This window comes from Mus caroli, unplaced genomic scaffold (assembly GCF_978045245.1).
Source record: "Mus caroli unplaced genomic scaffold, Mus_caroli_1 scaffold_1, whole genome shotgun sequence".
NCBI lineage: Eukaryota > Metazoa > Chordata > Mammalia > Rodentia > Muridae > Mus > Mus caroli.
The window spans coordinates 122,674,735-122,692,631 of record NW_028227256.1 but is presented as its reverse complement, the minus strand read 5'-3'; the positions used below and the strand labels follow the sequence as shown (position 1 = coordinate 122,692,631).

At 42.6% G+C, this 17,897-nt stretch overlaps 1 protein-coding gene across 9 annotated transcripts in view; it reads left to right on the top strand.

Annotated features, from left to right (window-relative positions):
- The window catches only part of Nckap5 (NCK associated protein 5), an 896,002-nt gene that overhangs the window by 688,084 nt on the left and 190,021 nt on the right, over window positions 1-17,897 (top strand). For all 9 annotated transcript variants that reach the window (XM_085840657.1, XM_085840660.1, XM_085840668.1 and 6 more), the window contains 2 exons: window positions 939-977; window positions 6,382-6,501. In XM_085840657.1, coding sequence (XP_085696783.1) covers window positions 939-977; window positions 6,382-6,501 — 159 coding nt within the window. The remainder of the gene's footprint in view (window positions 1-938; window positions 978-6,381; window positions 6,502-17,897) is intronic.

The window sequence follows — 17,897 nt, the reverse complement described above, 5'->3', positions numbered from 1 at the left end:
CATCCCCACCAGCAATGGAGGAATATTCCTCTTTCTCCATATCCTTGCCAGCATCTGCTGTCACCTGAATTTTTGATCCTAGCCATTCTGACTTGTGTGAGGTGGAATCTCAGGGTTGTTTTGATTTGCACTTCCAGACAGGGTTTCTCTATATAGCCCTGGATATCCTGGAACTTACTCTGTAGACCAGGCTGGCCTCGAACTCAGAAATCTGCCTGCCTCTGCCTCCCAAGTGCTAGGATTAAAGGCATGTGCCACCACTGCCCATCGCCTCCTCTCTTCTTACAGACTCTACTAGACCCAAGATAAATAATCTGCTTATATCTTGCTAGTTGGAACTATGTCATGTGGGAGGAAAGCAGAGCTGGGATGTGCCCAGTCCCCAAAGTCAAAATGGAATTTCTCTACGGTGAAAAAACTTATCAACTACCAGTTTCTATTACAAGTGGCAAACACTAGAGCAAGATGCAGGGGAAGACAGAGAAGAGACATGGGCAACACAGGAAATGGACTGCCCTCCGTTGCCAGTCATTTTAAATGCAGTAAGACAGGTAAGGACTAGAAGCATCAACAGAGATGATTACCAGCGATTCAGGGAAACTGTGCATAGATCATTAGGATAGGCTCTCTTACTGCTTGTTTTTGTAGTTTTTGTGGAGTGTATATGAAAAGAGATTATTTCCATAAATATGGAAATGTGAAAGTCAAGGTGTGAATTTTCTTCCCAGCTGAATCATCATAATTAGCCACAAGGTCACGTTTGGATATAGTAAAATATTACCCAGAAGGACATGCTTGTTATGCAGAGAAAGGCCTTTTGTGGGGAGAGGGAAGAGGACTACGAGGGGCTCATTACAGGCTGGAAGCTGTGAAGGACTTGGTAAATGAGTATGCATTAATAGTTGGTTATACCCAACAACTTCCTTTCTTTTTTACAGGTAGCCAACCAAGTTGTTCGAGCTCTACTCACTCAAAAGGTAGGATTACCTTCTGCCTGTTACTTTAAGTACTAATGTGAATGGACTGCCCATTACACTTCCCAACCAAGGAACTATGATCATAGATGTGGTGGAACTTTGATGTTTGTTTACTTAAGCTGGAGCTGCAAGTGAGTGTGTTGCATAAGAAGTAATACCAACACATAGCTGATTTATTCATACAATTTGAGCTCTTGAGAAAATGAAAAGAAGCTGTCCTAGTTTCTCTTCTGTTGCTGTGACACAGAAAGTATTTGTTTGGCTTAAAATCCTGATTACAGCCCAGTGTGGAGCAGTCAAGGCAGGAACTGGCATTTCTTTACCCATAGTCAAGAGTAGAGGAAGTAAAGACATGGCTTCTTGCTTCCTTGATCCCAGATAGCTTTATTCTCTCTTACACTTCATGATCACTGTCTAGGGAATGGTGCTGCCTACAGTGGGCTGGAATATGTCACCCCCTAAATATGCACTCAGACAACCTTTATTTGAACAATCCATTATTAAGACTCTTTCCAGGTGACTCTAGGTTGGGTCAAGTTGACAATTAAACTGACCAGCACAGAAATCTTTTCAAAATGAAAGATTTTCAGGTCCTGAAAGAAATAGCAGACTCGGGTTTATATTGAGAAGCAAACTAAAGAAGTTGGTGGGTCATTCTAGTTCCTAGGACAAGAAAGCCTTCTTGGGGACAGCATTGAAAGGGGCCTTGGACTCAACAAGAGGTCTTTGAGATTACAAATGTGTTCTAATTCCCTAAAGCTTGAATCCTTTTTCTATGGAGTGGACACATATATAGCACCCTTGGATCTCAAGCTCATAGGGGAAATCTGAGATAAGAAGGTAGGAAGAGTTACTTGGGCATTATTTTGAAATCAATACAAAATAAACATAAAATCTCGTATCATCTCTCCAGCTGTCTATGCTTTCAGTCTTCACACATAGGACCTGAGAGCCAGAATTATTTATTACTTTGCTCATTGTTGTGACAGAATATCTGACAGAGCCTCTGCAGCCCTGTGTGCAGCCATTGAAACACTTCTTCTTGACCTCTTTAATGGTGCCTCAGGGGTCTGGTGCAGAAGAAAGCAGGGTCTTTAGGTCAGCCACCAAAAAGTAGCCACACAAATCCAAGTAATAGCTGGTAAACACACTGTCTTCTGCAGTGAGGGTGGATTTGTAGGCACACAGAGAAGAGCGACCATGGGGCAGCCTGCCCTAAGAAATTCACCAAACAGGAAGACATGCAGGGGTCTCTGGAGAGTCCTCAGGGTCACATTCCACTAAATATGCACCTGTGGGTTTCTATAGGATTCTAAAATTGTTTTTAAAAGACAGAGATTTCCCTTCAGTTATGAAGAGAACAGAGCTGAGGATATAGCTTGGTGGGTAGAGGGCTTATCTGGTATACACTGCATTCCATTCTCAGTACTGCATAAGCCTGACTCAGTAGCACACTATTTGAAGTCCCAACAGACTGGAGAGGGGCAGGAAGATCTTAAGTTCAAGGTCATTCTTGAATACTTAGGGAACTTGGGCTACAGCAGACCATCTCAAAAAGGAGATAATTGGGGGGAGGGAATGAATGCAACCCACATGCAAATGAGAAAATTAATTCCAAAAACAGATGTAGTTGACACAGGTTATATGACAGAAATTGTCAGTGATTTCTGTTTGTCATTTTTCTCTTTCTTTCCAAATGTCTGCGCACACGCACACACACACCATGAGTAATTTAAACATAAAACAAAAATGTAAAAACAACTATATCATTCTCTATTAACATCATACAAACATGTGTGTGCATATGTGTGTGCATGCACGCATGTGTATATGTATGTTAGTGCTGTGCCCGAGTCCAGAAGGTATTGAGTCTCTGGGAACTAGAGTTACAGGGAGTTGTGAGCTGACTAAAATGGGTGCTGGGAACTGAACTTGGTCCTCTGGAAGAGCACATGCTCTTAACTTTTGAGCCATCTCTATATCCCTAAATGATCCAGTTTTAAGATGTGTCATCTCTTATGAAACACAGAGGCCTCTCTCTTGTGGCTTCTGTTCTTTTGAGGGCAATCTTAAACCAATATAAGTCTTAGCAAGAATTGTTGAGACCAACAGCCCTGCCTCACTAACAAGAGGGCTCTGGCATGTGAACTACACAGAGCTATCTCCCTCCCACCACGTGCTGGGCTGGACAGTCAAATTGTCCCCAGGCTTGATGCCTGTGTCACGACTGATTAACATTCACTGTTCCTTGAATGATACAAGTGGCCATTGAAGTTCAGGTGTTTGTATAAATACTCTGTGTAGAGGGTGGAGAGATGGCTCAGTGGGAAAAGCCTGGTGACCTGAGTTCAGTTCCCAGGACCATTTTGTGGAAGGATAAAAATGGCTCCCATTGTCCTCTGACTTATACCCATCCACTGTACCCACATCCATCCAAAAAGCAGTGAAAATAAAAAACTCAGCAGAAGATATCTTCATTTCTGTTATCTTACCCGCCCGAAGAATTGCCTAGCTTTGCCCCTGTGCTGCTGGGCAGTTTCAACACTGTGGCCTCCTGCTCCCATTTCTCTTTACAAACTGATACCTCTCTGTGTGTATTCCCTGGTGCCTCCTTAGAGTCCAAGTGCTTGTGTTTTCCTGGCCGATGGGCACTATTAATATTTATCTGCCCCACAGTCAGGTTTTATTAATTACTTAATTAGTAGTAGTGAAAACAATTAGCGTTGGGAGCAGAGAGTGTTATGTGCATGCTGGCAACATAAATTAGCATAAGTGATAGGCAGAGGTTGAATGCCTTTAAAAAAAAATATGGAGTGTCCGTGCCCGGAATACATGCTTCTGCCCTCTGCACTGTCTTCCTAGGGTCTTCATTCCAACCATGCATCTGGGGACATAGATCAGCTATAAACATTGTATGCCTGGGCTTCACACACTTAACCAGAAAAGATGAAAAGAGCATGCAGTGTACAGGGAGCAAGGCTCAGAAAGATTTCTTTGCCCCCATAAACAGAACTCATGCTTCAGAGTATGACGGTGCCTGTTCAGGCCGAGCCTCAGCAGCTCTGTATCTCTAGAGGCCCAGGCTGAGACCAAGGTTGATATGGACCAAGCTTCTAACAGCTATCATGTAGGCCAGGTATGCCCAAGCTGTGTGATCTGCCTATGTCCCAAGACAGTTGTGAACACTGAAAAACTCATATCACAATATCAGGTTAGATATGGCTGAAGAGATGGCTCAGTTGATAAAACTTTGGCCTCTCAAGTATGTGCACATGTGTCCATATGTCCAGGGACCTTTTAAGGCTGAACATGGTAATATATATGTTATAATCTGAGCATCCTTTGAGGAGACTGAAGGCAGAGAAAAGAATACCCAGAAGCTCCAGAGCCAGTCAAGGTCAGCATCAGGCAATGAAAGCCTGTCTTTAAAAATGTGGAAAGTGAGAAGCAACAACCCAGGTTGTCCTCTGACCTCTATACACATGTATGTATGCCTACAAGCACGCATGAATACACACACACACACACACACACACAGAGCTCACATCATACACACTCATACAAAGTCTTTTAATAAAGGTGGATCATCCCTGAGTTCTGGAAAACAGTGCTGCCTCCTGGTACTCTCCCTACCTTTCAGGGCCTATGTGAGCCCGTCACTGTCCGTAGCAGAGAACAGACATCTACCCACCCGACTTGCTGACAAACCTGAGTTCTCTGTATTATTCAGGTTACCAGGGGATTTGACAGCCTCATCTCCTCTAACATTTATAACAAACACAACAAATAAACAAGAACATCTACCATGCTCGTACTATATGCAGTGGTGCATTAAAAGCGAGCATAAGAGAGAGTGGAAAAGGGACTGTGCTTGTGTTGTGGCTTTTCTTCTTATGGATATGTCAGTTAGCTGACAAGACAGGCAGGTCTATAGCAAGAAGATGACAGGAACACAAAGTGCTTTATACATTGAGTTGTAGCAGAGACAATGAGGGCTTGATGGGGTCTAAACAAGGGAACAGTCACCATGGGGGCCAGGAAAGGAAGTTAGGAAACTGCTCTGAAAGGCAACAGTAGATGGACCTTAAAATGCGGGAAGAAGCCAGATTTTGAAGAGCCTTGAATCTGAGCTTTAAGTTCAGACCATATCAGAGAGGGCATTACCATTGAACTCTCAAAGGACCGGTACCACAGCCTGGGAGGGAGGCAGCCAACTGTGGAGTCCCCAAAGGCCCTATTCAGCAGCTCCCCTGACCATGAACTGGGGAGAAGGTCTTGGAAGGACTTGAACTCTTGAAAGCAAAGCTCCCAACAGTGGTATAAAAGTGATAACTGACTGTGTTTGCTCCCTGGGACTGAGCCCAGAGTACCCCCAGACAACCTGTTTGAAGGACAGGCAAGATATAGTGGTCGTTTAAATGCTTTTCCTTGTGATTAGACAGAGAGCTCAGTCTGAAAAATGCTTGCCTTGCAGGGATAAGGAAATCAACCCCAAACTGCATGTGCTAAAGGCAGGCAGGGTTGTGCACACGTGTAATTCCAGCACTGAGGACATGGAAACACAAGTATTTCTAAGACTTGCTACCTACTAAGCAAGGTCCAAGCCACTGGCAAACCTGCACCCTCCCTCAAAAAAAAAAAAAAAAAAAAAAAACCTCAAATGCAGCTGCTTTGGAAACTATTGGTTAACTTAATAAAGTCTTTGGGATTTTTGTTCTCATTCTGTGTCAAGCAAATGATCTAAGAGTGCTGTTCCTCTAACCAAGTTTCCTGGGTAGTACTCTAGAAAACACAGTATAGAGAAAGACAGACAGACAGACATACACACACACACACACACACACACACACACACACACGCAAATACCCCTTAATTCAGAGATACTCCTTTCAACTAAATGCATCAGTGACTATGTGAATCACAATGCTGACAATCTCAATTCATTTCCCTAAATGACACCAGCGGCTCCATCTAAAGTGCTAGCTTCTTTAGTTCATCCGTTCTCTAGTCATTGTAAAAATACCGTTGCCCTCGAGGTTTGTACTTTATGACAGCTTTTATGAAGACATCGGAAAAGCATAATATATAGGTAGAAATGTAAATTGACTTTATATCACTAAGATTTACCGCCTTCAAAAATAGCGGACCACATTAATGCATTTCTGATTTCAAGGTGCTTTCTTTCTTTATTTTTGTACGATTGGTGTTCCCTGAACCTAACAATTCCATCAGACAATGGCCCATGGAAGAAAATGTTGTTCGTGACTTATTTTTCTGGAGGCTTTGAAGAATAGAATGATAGTTTTCTAATGTGTCTGAGGTATCATGTAAAATATAGCTGTAATATGCAGAGACATCTTTTGGTCAGACTTTCCTTTCTCTCTTTGTGTTTTTTTTTTTATAGGATCTGAGGGAGGAATGTGTAAAGTTGAAAACAAGAGTGTTTGACTTGGAGCAACAGAACCGAGCACTCAGCCTCCTGTTCCAACAGCGAGTCAGACCAGCTTCTGATGTGCTTCTCCAGGTATGTGTTTATGTGGAAAACTGCCTTGGCTCCTAAAAAGCTCTTGGCAGGAAGCTGCTTACACTCAAAGCTTGCCAGCCTCCCCAGGTGTAAGGCACCAAAATCTCAGTGCCTCACTGTCGCAAGTGTCCTTAAAAGCGACGGTCTCTCAAATTCTATACTTTGGAAAATTACTTTCTCATAAAGAAAAACTCCAAAGAAGAGTACACAGTCAAAGGGAAGATGAGACGTGTCTGTCCTCTGGGCTGGAGAGATGCCACAGTTGCAGCCTGCTTAGCATGACCACCTGGGTCTAATCCCCCGAACCTATATTTACAAAGACAGGTGTGGTGGCATGTGCTTCTATTCCCAGTACTAAGGAGGCAGAGACAGGTGGCTCTTTGTCCAGCCAGTCTAGCCAAATGGCAAGTTCCAGACAAAAGCAAGGGACTCTGTTTCCTATAACAAGGACAGAGTCCTAAGGAACAACACCTAAGACTGGCCTCTGGCCTCTACATCCAAGTATATATGTATGTATGCAGACTTGAATGAACACACACATGAGACGTAACATATTCTCCACTAAACTAAGTGGAACCATGACACAGAATTGAGATATGATGGCTCTGCAGAGCATCATTGTCTCCTCCCATTCTGTGACAAGCAGAGAAGTTTTAGGGAATGCTGAAAGCACACACCTTTACTTCAAGCTCGCTATTATGCAAGTGGCAGCTGGGATTCTTGAGACCTGTGACTTTCTGTGGTTTTCACCTCACTTCCTGGACTGTGTCTTAGTGACAGTGACTCTTCAGGATCTTTGTCTGAGAGCTCTCTGTGCAATCTGCCCATAGGTACCTTCCCAACTTGCACAGAACTGTCTCATTTTGAAACCAACTCTGAGGGAGCATGAGAGAAATGCACATGGTAGGGGACATGCAATTGTCACAGGAGGCTGGAGGGTTAACCTCTCCTCTTTCCCACACTGCTGTTCTTAATGTACACGTTTATTCAGACTGGATTGCACGAGTTCTGCTCAGAGCTTTTCTGTTCTGTGCTGTCAGAGGCAGTGGTGTGGATTCACAGGGGTCTGAACAGTTTATCAAAGGCAACTCACAAGTTGCTTGGTCTGATAGACAAGGTACCTATTGACCTTTGAGACAGTACTGGCCAGCAGCAGAGCCGTTGTCTGTGGTCTATGATGGGTTATTTAAATTCCTACTTGAAATTTTTACACTAAACACTGGGGAGATATTCAGGGTATAAATTACTTGTTTGCAAGCATGGAGAGCTATGCTCAGAGCATCCCTAAAAATAAAAATGGTTATGAAACACAACTGTATTTCTAATAGGGAAGATCCTTGAAGCTCACTGAGCAGCTCAGAAAGGTGTGGGCCAATCAAGAGAGACATTTTCTCCAAAAGATAGATGGCAGTGTGGGGAATGCCAGCTGAGGATAGTCTCTGGCCTACATACACACATGCACACACATGCACACACATGTGTGCGCTCACCAGGAATACATACAATTTGCATTAAGTTAAAGTTAGTTTCCTGTACTCCACTAGAAGTATACCACGGACTACAAACCTTGCTCAGACTACATTGTACAGTATATAAGTAGAGCATTTCCATCATCATTAGAAAATTTCCTTGCAATATTTTCTCAGTGGTTAAGTTTTTCATCTATCCTCTGCATTTTGGCATAACCGTCTCAGTACTCCTCTATGGAATGATGAAAGGCTGCAATCCATAGAAGGAAACAGAGTTAGTACAACAGTATCAAGAGGTAGCCCCACCCCTAATTTCAATAGGAGAGCTCTTTGAATTACAAAGTCGATCTCATCTCAGAAATTAATTTCCTCTCTGCTTTATCTGTTGGAACATAATTTATAATTTATGGCTCAGAAGTTGTTGGCAGGCCACAGGGAGAAATCGTGTGTCTCCATTTTGTTTCCTGGACCTGACCACCCTCAGTGTTTGTCGTTGGGGATCAGGAATTCGTGAGACGCTCCATTTCTTCTGCAGTTTTACAATCAAGATCTGATATTGTAATTACATTTAACAGCTGTTGCCTGCTCATGAATTTTTCGGTTTTGCTTGTTCTAACTCAAGGCTTTTCTAGAACAGTGTTTAAGGATCTGCTGTCCCTGTTTATAAATCCTGATGGTTTATTTATCGAGTAAACACATGTGCCAGAGATAGTACAGCTTTTACATTGGTCCTCACAAATTTCTGACATGCGTATTTAAGTGGCAAGGGCAGATGATCAGACTATCCACAGACCATGGGTGCTATCCATTCGGTGTTAGTTATCAAAATGTATATGCTTCACTAAGGAATTTTCACTTCATGAGCCATCATACAATAAAGAATCCTTGCTAAAGGTAGCCTGTGCCTTAACTTGCTTTTATATTGTTGTGGTAAAGACCATGTCCAAAAAACAACTTTCACCTCTTTCACAAATTTTACCTCTCAGTTGTAGTCCATCGTCAAGGAAAGTCAGGGAAGAAACTCAAGGCAGGAACTCTGGAATCAGGAACTGAAGCAGAGGCCTGGAGGATTGTTGCTTGCTGGCTTGCTCCTCAGGGCTTGCTCAGCTATCTTATAGTACCCAGGACCACCAGCCCACAATGTAGATGGCCCTCCTGCATCAGTCATTAATCCTGACAATACTCTATAGACACCAATCTCACAGAAGCATTTTCTCAATTAAGATTCCTTCTTCTCAGATGTGGTTAGTGTCAAGTTGACAGTCATGACAGGCTGTTAAGAGACCCATGAAGAACAATGATAGTACATAATGACTACTGAGATGATTAATGTTAACCTTCAACTTGTTAGAGCCTACAACTAGCTGGGAACAGAGTCTCAGTAAGGGACTATCTGGATCAAGTTGGTCGATGAGGCTGTCTGTAATGGACTGTCTTTAAGGCTTTAATGTGGGAAGACAAAGTCCACTGTGGGCGGCACCATTAGTTTGGTCCTTGGATTTTATAAGAATAGAGAAATCTAGCTAAGCACAGAGCATGCGTACATTCATTGTTCTTGACTGTGGATGTGATATGACCAGGTGCCTCAAGTTTCTGATATGACTACCCCGCAATAATAGATTGTAGCCTGGAATTACAGGCAGAGTAAATATGTTCTCCCCTAAATTGCTTTTTTGTCAAGATACTTTACCACAGCAACTGAAATGAAAGTAGAACACCTGCTGTCTAACACCTGTGTGTCATAGTCATCCGTGGAGGAAGTAGCAGGCTTTGCCGTTGATCTATTCATTATTTCACTCACAACATAGTTTTCTGATGTTGCTTTGGGGATGAAGTGAGAACATGTACTCACCATGGAGATAAAAGAGAAACCACCTGAGCTTGCTTTTCACCTTTTGACACTTGGTAATTATTTGTTGAATAGGATAATGAATAAGCACTAAATCCAGCCTGAGAGTTGGGAGGTTGATTTGCATAAACATGAGGGAACTTTGTGCTCTCTCTTTTTCTGAAAATTTCTCATTTTTATATGGATGGCTGATATCCTGTGTAGCTGTGAAGAGTGTGTCAAGGCTTTGTGAGGGAGTACAATAAAGTGACCAGTGTATACCTGGCTGTAAAAACTACAGAGCCTACAGCTGCTCCCTGTGGACTCTGAAGGAAGTTCTCCCCATGGCTACCACGTCATTTCCTTTACGTTTTAGGAAACTGTTTAAATTTTCCTCTGAAGAAGACAACTCAACAATTCTTAACCATTTCATGTAGCCACCCCAAAGGCAATATAGAAAGATGATGATTCAACTCATGGTGACTTAGCTAGATAAATTGTGCCAGGAAAAGGCATTTGTAAGTCATAGCCAATTAAAAAAAATGGATCTAAGAACTAGCTGACAGGTTCCAGTCATTTACAAGTAGAGCACGGTAATCAGGCACAGTGTTGCCTGCCTTCAGTCACAGCAGTCAGGCGGGCTGAGGCAGGAGAGTCATTGACTTCAGGATGTCAAAGGCATCTTAGATAGCATAGTGATACCACAAACCAAACAAAGTGACAGCAGCCACTGAACACAGCTCTGTCCACTGCTGAGGCTGATGACCACCAACCTAAACTTTAAAATGTGGAGCTTGGTAATGAGCTTTCTCCTGATTCCAGTGTGTGCTGTGATATCTCGGGGAGTAGAAGAAGCTGTAAATCAGGCTCGGGAGACCCTGCCTTATTCAGATAACAATCGGACAAAATTCTAAAGACCCAAGAAGTTAGTGTAGAAAATAAACTCCTGAAGTCCTGTCAGAGGCTGGCATCTCAATCCTGTCTGAATCTATAAATAGCCAAAGCTAGATGAGTCTGGGGACATTGTCTCTTCTGGAAAGTCACACAGAGCAACACTGTTTACTACATAACTGCTGACCACTGTGGTAGAGCCCCCTGTCAGCCATCCTAGCATTCTCTCATCCATTGGGTTAGAAGTTCACCAAGAATGAATTATTTCAGTAATTCAGTTTGTGCATAGAGTACACATCATGGTAATTATGGAATTCCAAACTTAATAATGTGGGGTTGGCAAGAGGGTTTAGCCTGACAACCTGGCTTCAAGCCCTAGAACCCACATAATGGAAAAAAGAATTGATTTCCCCAAGTTGTTCTCAGATCTCTATATATTGTGTCCTGTGATTCAGCTGCCCCCCGGAAAAGGTTTTAAAATTAAACTTGTAATTTTATACAAACCGTATTATCTAATAACTATAGTGGGTTATCAGTGAGTTAGTTTTGCAAAACAAATTCCAATATTCCCAACTCCTCTATAAGGGCAAATGGAATCAAGTAGTTCAGGAGCGGATTAAATAATTGGTGTGTAACAAATTACAGGCAAAGGTGAGTTATATTAAATGTAAGGGATTCTGCATGTGAACTGCTCCTTTTTTGTTAGTTTCCTTATTTGTTTGGTTTTTGTTTGTTAAGGAATGATGTATTGACTTATGGCCTATATACATAGAACAAGCATTCTACCACTGATCTATATCTCAGATCCTTAAATGGCTCTAAAGGAAAACTCTAACAATAAGGTCTATAAACAAGAACCCATCTTTGTCTATAACAAAATGTGGCTGAACAAACATGCAGAAATCACCATGTTACACCATGTGCTGGTAAATCCAGAGCTTGTGCTGATCTGATCTTTTACACTCCTATGAGATAGGGCTGAGCACTGCCTCATTCTGTACACTGTGTACGTAGGGATACACATGGAGAGAAGCTACGGAACACAACTGCAGCTCACAGGGGAGGCTTCAATTTGGAAAGCTCATGAAACGGATCCCATCAGTACCCAGGTGTCCCTCTTTAAGGAACTTTTGAATAAGCAAAAGAACTATCGTGTGTGTACATGTGTGCATGTGCTTGTGTGTGTGTGTGTGTGTGTGTGTGTGTTTGCTTGTGAGTTTGGCAACCAAAGGTGTCTCTCTCTACCTTGTTTTGTGAGACAAGGTATCTTCTGGGCCTGGGACCCACCTTTCTGCTTCTCCAGCACTAGGATTACAAGGCACATTACTGCTCCTGGTTTCCTTCCCATTGCGGCTAATGGATGAACTAGTGTCCTCATGCTTGCAATATAAGCTTTGCCAACAGAACCATGTTTCCTGCCCAAAGACCACGATTCAGATTCCCATTCTAAGTGATAAACAGGCCACATGTGACCAGACACATTTCAAAACTTCCTCGGTACAGTAACAGGAAGGGGCCCACATTGTAATAATTTCTAGAAGGTTCCTGCCATCTAACTTTTTCCCCTCTCTTCTGTGTTCTGCCTGTGTCATCATTATTCTGATAGGATTTTATTCTCATATATTCAAACAGAGACAGTTGTTTTGTTTTGTTGTTCTGCTTTCTGATTGGCATTTCAAAGTGTCCTACTGCCCATACTCATGCCATGGATATAGAAATAACACCGTTGTGTCTGTTATTCACACCAAGGGAAAGAGGGTCTGACATCTTAGAACCAAGATGTGAACAGCTGTCATCAGTTCGTAAGAGTACATGCTTTAGTTAGTCCTTTTCTTAATTATTTCAGATGATAGGGTGAGATGATCGGATCATAAAACTCTATACTCATTCTTTCCTTATTGGCTTTTATTTTCAACTTGATCCAACCTAGAGTCACCCAGGAAAAGGGCCCTCAATAGAAGAATTGTGTCTCAATTAGCCTGTGAGTATGTCTATACGGATTCTCTTGACTATCCAGTATATTTAGGGTAGTATGGCCTTAGGCAGTTGGTAATTTATTTAGGAGGGCCTAGCCCACTGTGGGCAGGACCATTCCCTGGGCAGGTCGTACTAGGCTGTGTAAGAAAACTTGCTGAGCTTAAGCTGGAGTGTCTGCCTACCAGAAGCATTCCACCATGGTTCTTGCTTTAATTTCCCTCGGTGATGGACTGAGACCTAGAAGTATAAGCTAAATAAACTCTTTCCTCCTCTAAATTACTTTTAGTAATTAAGTAATGTATTATTTACAGTGCTTTTACCAAAGCAACAGAAATAAAACCAGGCCCCATTCCTGTTATGATATTTCTTCTTAAAATCCTTATTATTGGTGCATAAATCTACCAGTCTAGTTTGACAGACAACTTCATACTCCCCACTCTTCACTGCCACCATTTCACAAATACCACACACCGCTGTCTAAGTTCAGCCCACACTGCACCCGCTCAAGCATCTTCATAGTCATTGTTGTCCTCTTTACATGCTCCCACTACAAGATACCACATGGATATTAGTTATCTGTGTCACATGACTGAGCAGTTCATGGGCTTGTGTAGTGGAATTCTGATTCCCTGTGATAGTCGAGAATTTCCTAGAAAACCCAATGGACCCTTCTCCTCGGATTATCACTTCATTTCAGCAGCAATCTCTTTGAAGTCCAAGACCTCTCGACTCAATCTTCTGTTCTCCCTTTTCTACAGACAGTGTCACTATTCATAATACGTACATGATCTATACTTCTTGACTGTTTGCCAGAGATATCCATGCCTCTCTTCTCTGGGTTGGATGAAGAAGAATCATTATATATATTCGTGGATGTCCAACTGTTGACCCAGCACATTTTAAGACTATATATGTATATGTCTAGGAGTAGGCTTTGAGGTTCAAAAGCCAAGTTCCAGTTATTCTCTCTGCTTCCTGTTTGTGGTTCAAGGTGTGAGCCCTCAGCTCTCAGCCTCCTGTTTCTGCTACCATGCTGTTCCTACCATTGTGGACCATGAACCCCTGGAACCATAAATCCAAATATACCCTCTCTCTTATATAACTTGCCTTGGTGAACAATGCTCTAGCAATACATCAAACATCCTTCAGTCTCTGCATATACGTGCATGGGCATGTGTGCCCTCACACACACGAGCACACCAGAATCCATCATAACTATACACCACCTACACAAATAGTGATAATATGATAAATCAGCAAACCAGTTATGGACATGGAGGGCAAGAATGCTTCAGTCGTTGTCCAGTTCAGGCAATGGGACCTTTCTCTTCTCTTATACCAAGACCACTCCTGAGCAAGAAGTCTACAGAAGAAGCCAGAAGTGTCCCCAGTTTGGAGCACTTTCTGGCTTCCACTCTGCCAACATTAGTTTACTTCATTGGTTTCTGGAATGGATCAGCTCTGTCCCTTATCTACCTGAATGCCCGTTACAGAGGTGTCATCTGCCCTGCCCTGTGACTCTGGTGCCTAATTTAGAAAGACACTCAAGGTGAAGGGGGGGCCCAGTTTCCTAGCTGGTGGCAGTGAATCTGCTGTTCCGCACCATCAGAGGGCTTCGGTGGTGCCATTATGAGTGCCAGTCAGATGTGAAAACATGTGGAGAGTGTCCATCAGGGATACTGACACACTGAGCACCAGAAGGATATTAATTTGTCAGAGGGCCAAAAATGGCCTCTCTGTGAGATAAGGGACATTGAAAGATCACACAGTTCCTCCAGGGTCAGACTTTCAGTGACGAGATGACAGGTCAGATCAAGCAAGAACCAATAGAGAAGATGGGAAGGAATCTTAGGGGCTAGGGCAGAAAGTGATTCTTTTTCTGTCTTCATAGCGTAGCCAAGACTCTTAATAGACTTGCTTCACCCTTGACGGTGTCATTTTTCTCTTTCTCTCTCCCCCCCTGCACCAAGAATAAATAGTGTCACTCTATGAAGGACATGGTAGGTTTTCCTTCCCCTGTGCCTTTGTGTCTGCCATTTCTTGGGTCACAGTGCTACTCCAATCCATCCCATCCCAACCCTGTTGCCCCTCTTTGTTCTGTTAACAAACCAAGACATCAATATCTTAAGAATTTTATGATCTACAGAAGCACCAAATTACATAGTAAAGTGTCAGATCTCTGTATTATCTCAACAAAGCATGTTATAAAATAGCTATGATTTAATGTTGAATGACAACTTTATTATCCTGGTAGCAAAATTAACCCATCTCAAAACTGACAAAATATATGCATAGCTCATATAGGAGGAAAGTCCAGGAACCATACAAAAGAATATCTACCTAGATAACAGTTTTAAAAATTAACTTTTAATTTACATTTTTAAATGTACTTAGCATGAAGCAATTTAGAATTTTTCAAAGTGTTTAAAAATGATAACAAATTAATCACCCATTGAATTTAAGATACTGGGTCTTCTAGATTTTGTTTAAACAGTAATAGCCACATTATTTCTATTGCAGAATAACTCACTTAGATCCTCTAGCTAATGATTTGTATGGATTACATCTTCTGTCATTTCTATTAGGAAATGAAGTTTAAAATAAGATAATATGACAAGTGCTAGAGAGATGGCTCGGCAGTTATGTGCTGCTCTTGCAGAGGGCCCAAGTTCCATTCCCAACACCCTCACTGGGTAACTTGAAACCTATAATTCTGGCTCCAAATGATCTCATGTTCTCTTCTAGCTTCTGTGGGCAACTGTGTCCACACAATTGTAAGTAAAAATTAAAAAAAAAACAACAACTTTGAATAAAGTTCTATAACAAACCAAAAGTATGTGACCTCCAAGGGTTTAGGAAATTAAGTCCTGCCCCCTGGAGCCTGTGCTCCAGGATGAAGCCTGTAACATAGTGATGTGCTGAAGCCCCTGGGCTGCTGCTGGAGCAGAAGGGAGTCAAGTTGCCAGGGTCTGCAGAAGGCCTAGGGAAGGAAGCCATGCCTCGAGTAGGGTCAGTGTACAGGGGAAAGCTTAACTGGAAGCCAGAGGAGCATCCTGTGCAGAGGCAGGGAAGACTGTATCCTCCCCTCTTCAGTCTTCCCTCGGAGTGTGTGTGTGTGTGTGTGTGTGTGTGTGTGTGTGATGCTCCTTTTCACTCCTCCATCGATGTTGATGTCCACATTCTTCTCTTCTAAGTCCCAGCCTATGTTGAATAATATTTCTAAATATGCTACAAAATGTTTTCTAGACTGCTGCCCATATTGCACACATTCACACACACACACACACACACACACACACATGTGCATATGTTTGTGAACATGTGTGGCCCCAAGGTTGTGGTCAGAAATCATCTTCAATTGCTCCTTCACCTTAGTCATCCTAGGCAGACTTTCAGTCAACTCTAGAGATTGAGTGTCGGGACAGTGTTGCCAATCAGTTTGCTCTGGAGAGCTCCTGTCAGTACCTTCTGAGGCTGGAATTACAGGAACTAAACAGCATTTACATGGGTTTCTGAGGATCTGAGTTCCAGTTCTCAGGCTTGCATGGCACACTCTAACCATCTCAGCAGAACTACTATTCATTCTTAAAGCAAATGAGAGGCCTTTTTTTTTTAATATCTGTGCCTGTGCAGAGACTCAGGTGCTGTGCAATGATGAGGATGCTTAGCTCTGTTCCACTTTCCTGTGTGTGGACAAAATACTGTGGTTGGAGTAGTATGGTCATTGCTGCTGTGGAAGGTGAAGGTATTCTGAGACCGAGACTCTCTGCTTAATTGACTGAACCTTTATATTTTCTCAGGGCCAACACCCATGCCACACAAAGTTTTCAGTCCTCCCACATATAGCATAAACAGAAGTAATCCTTGATGGCTGTTGGGTGAATTAATGACCCAGGGAACCTGTGGGATGAGTGTATTGCTTGCTGAGAGGAGGTAGACAGGAATGGCTTCAGAGATGATGTGATTGCAGCGTAGATCACAGGGCAGGGATGCAGAAGATCCTTAAGGGACTATGCCTGTGTACTGGGGAGGAGGCTCAATTTGAAAAGTGTTTGCCATGCAAGCAAGGAATGGATCCTGAGTTCAAATCTCAGAATCCATGTAAAAATGTTGTGTGGTGATACTTGCTTATAACCCCAGTACTAAGAAGGCAGAAAAAGGGTTTTCCCTTAAAGGATTGCTGGTTAGCTAGGTTAGCCTATTTGCTTCAATGAGAGATCCTTTCTCAAAAAAACAAAACAAAACAAACAAACAAAAAACCCAATGGTATCCTGCGGAATAAGAATGGAAGTTAACCCCTGGCTTCCACAAATACAGCTACATATGTACATGTGTATATATGCACACACATGCATCTATGTATACACATGCTGCTTCATATGTGCATATGCACACACATGCACCTATGTATGCACATGCTCCTTCACATGTATCCCACACATAGACATAGCCCCCTCCTGCCCACACACACATAATCCCTGACTCACGTGGAACTTCATATGCATGCTCACATACACATGTTCCTACACATACCCGTGAAACATCACAAGCACTTGGACATGTGAGCATGAACCCCCTCTGCACACATATACCTGCACTCATGAATATGTATACAAATGTACAAACAGGGTTCTGTATCTGGCGGATAAGAAGATAAACATCTAAATTTCACACTTCCTGAAGTCAGTATGATTACGGGAAATTTTTCTCCTCTTTAAGTTCTGTTTTGTTGTTCTTGCTATTGTTTGTTCTGTTTCACAGTGTTTTCTTTTGCCATCTCTCTGCTTGGTGCCTGTATAACCTGGCATGGGGCCTCAATCTCAGACTCAATGAATCCCTGTCTGTAGCTGTGGGGAATGCTTTCTTTGGGGGAATGTCTTCAGCCACAGTGTCATGTGCTGCCTTGCTTCTTCCTCTGTGTGAGTTTGAATCCACCCCACCCAAGTACTCTGCCTTTAGATTTTAAGGTACAAAAAGAAGGTACCCACTTTCCTGTTCTTTATAGCCTCTTAAACCTAGACAACAGCCAAATATGAACAAGTTCCTTCCAAAAGAATAGTTTGCACTATATAAACCATCATCTCACCAGGAACAGTGAAACAGTCTGATGTCCTTTACTCAGGTGACTCTGCATGCTGGGCCGTGGGAGGGATCGAGGAAATGGAGTAATGGACTTGGGCCCACGGGGTGGTGGACAGGTGTCACTAATGCTTTACAGTTTAAAGAAGTTG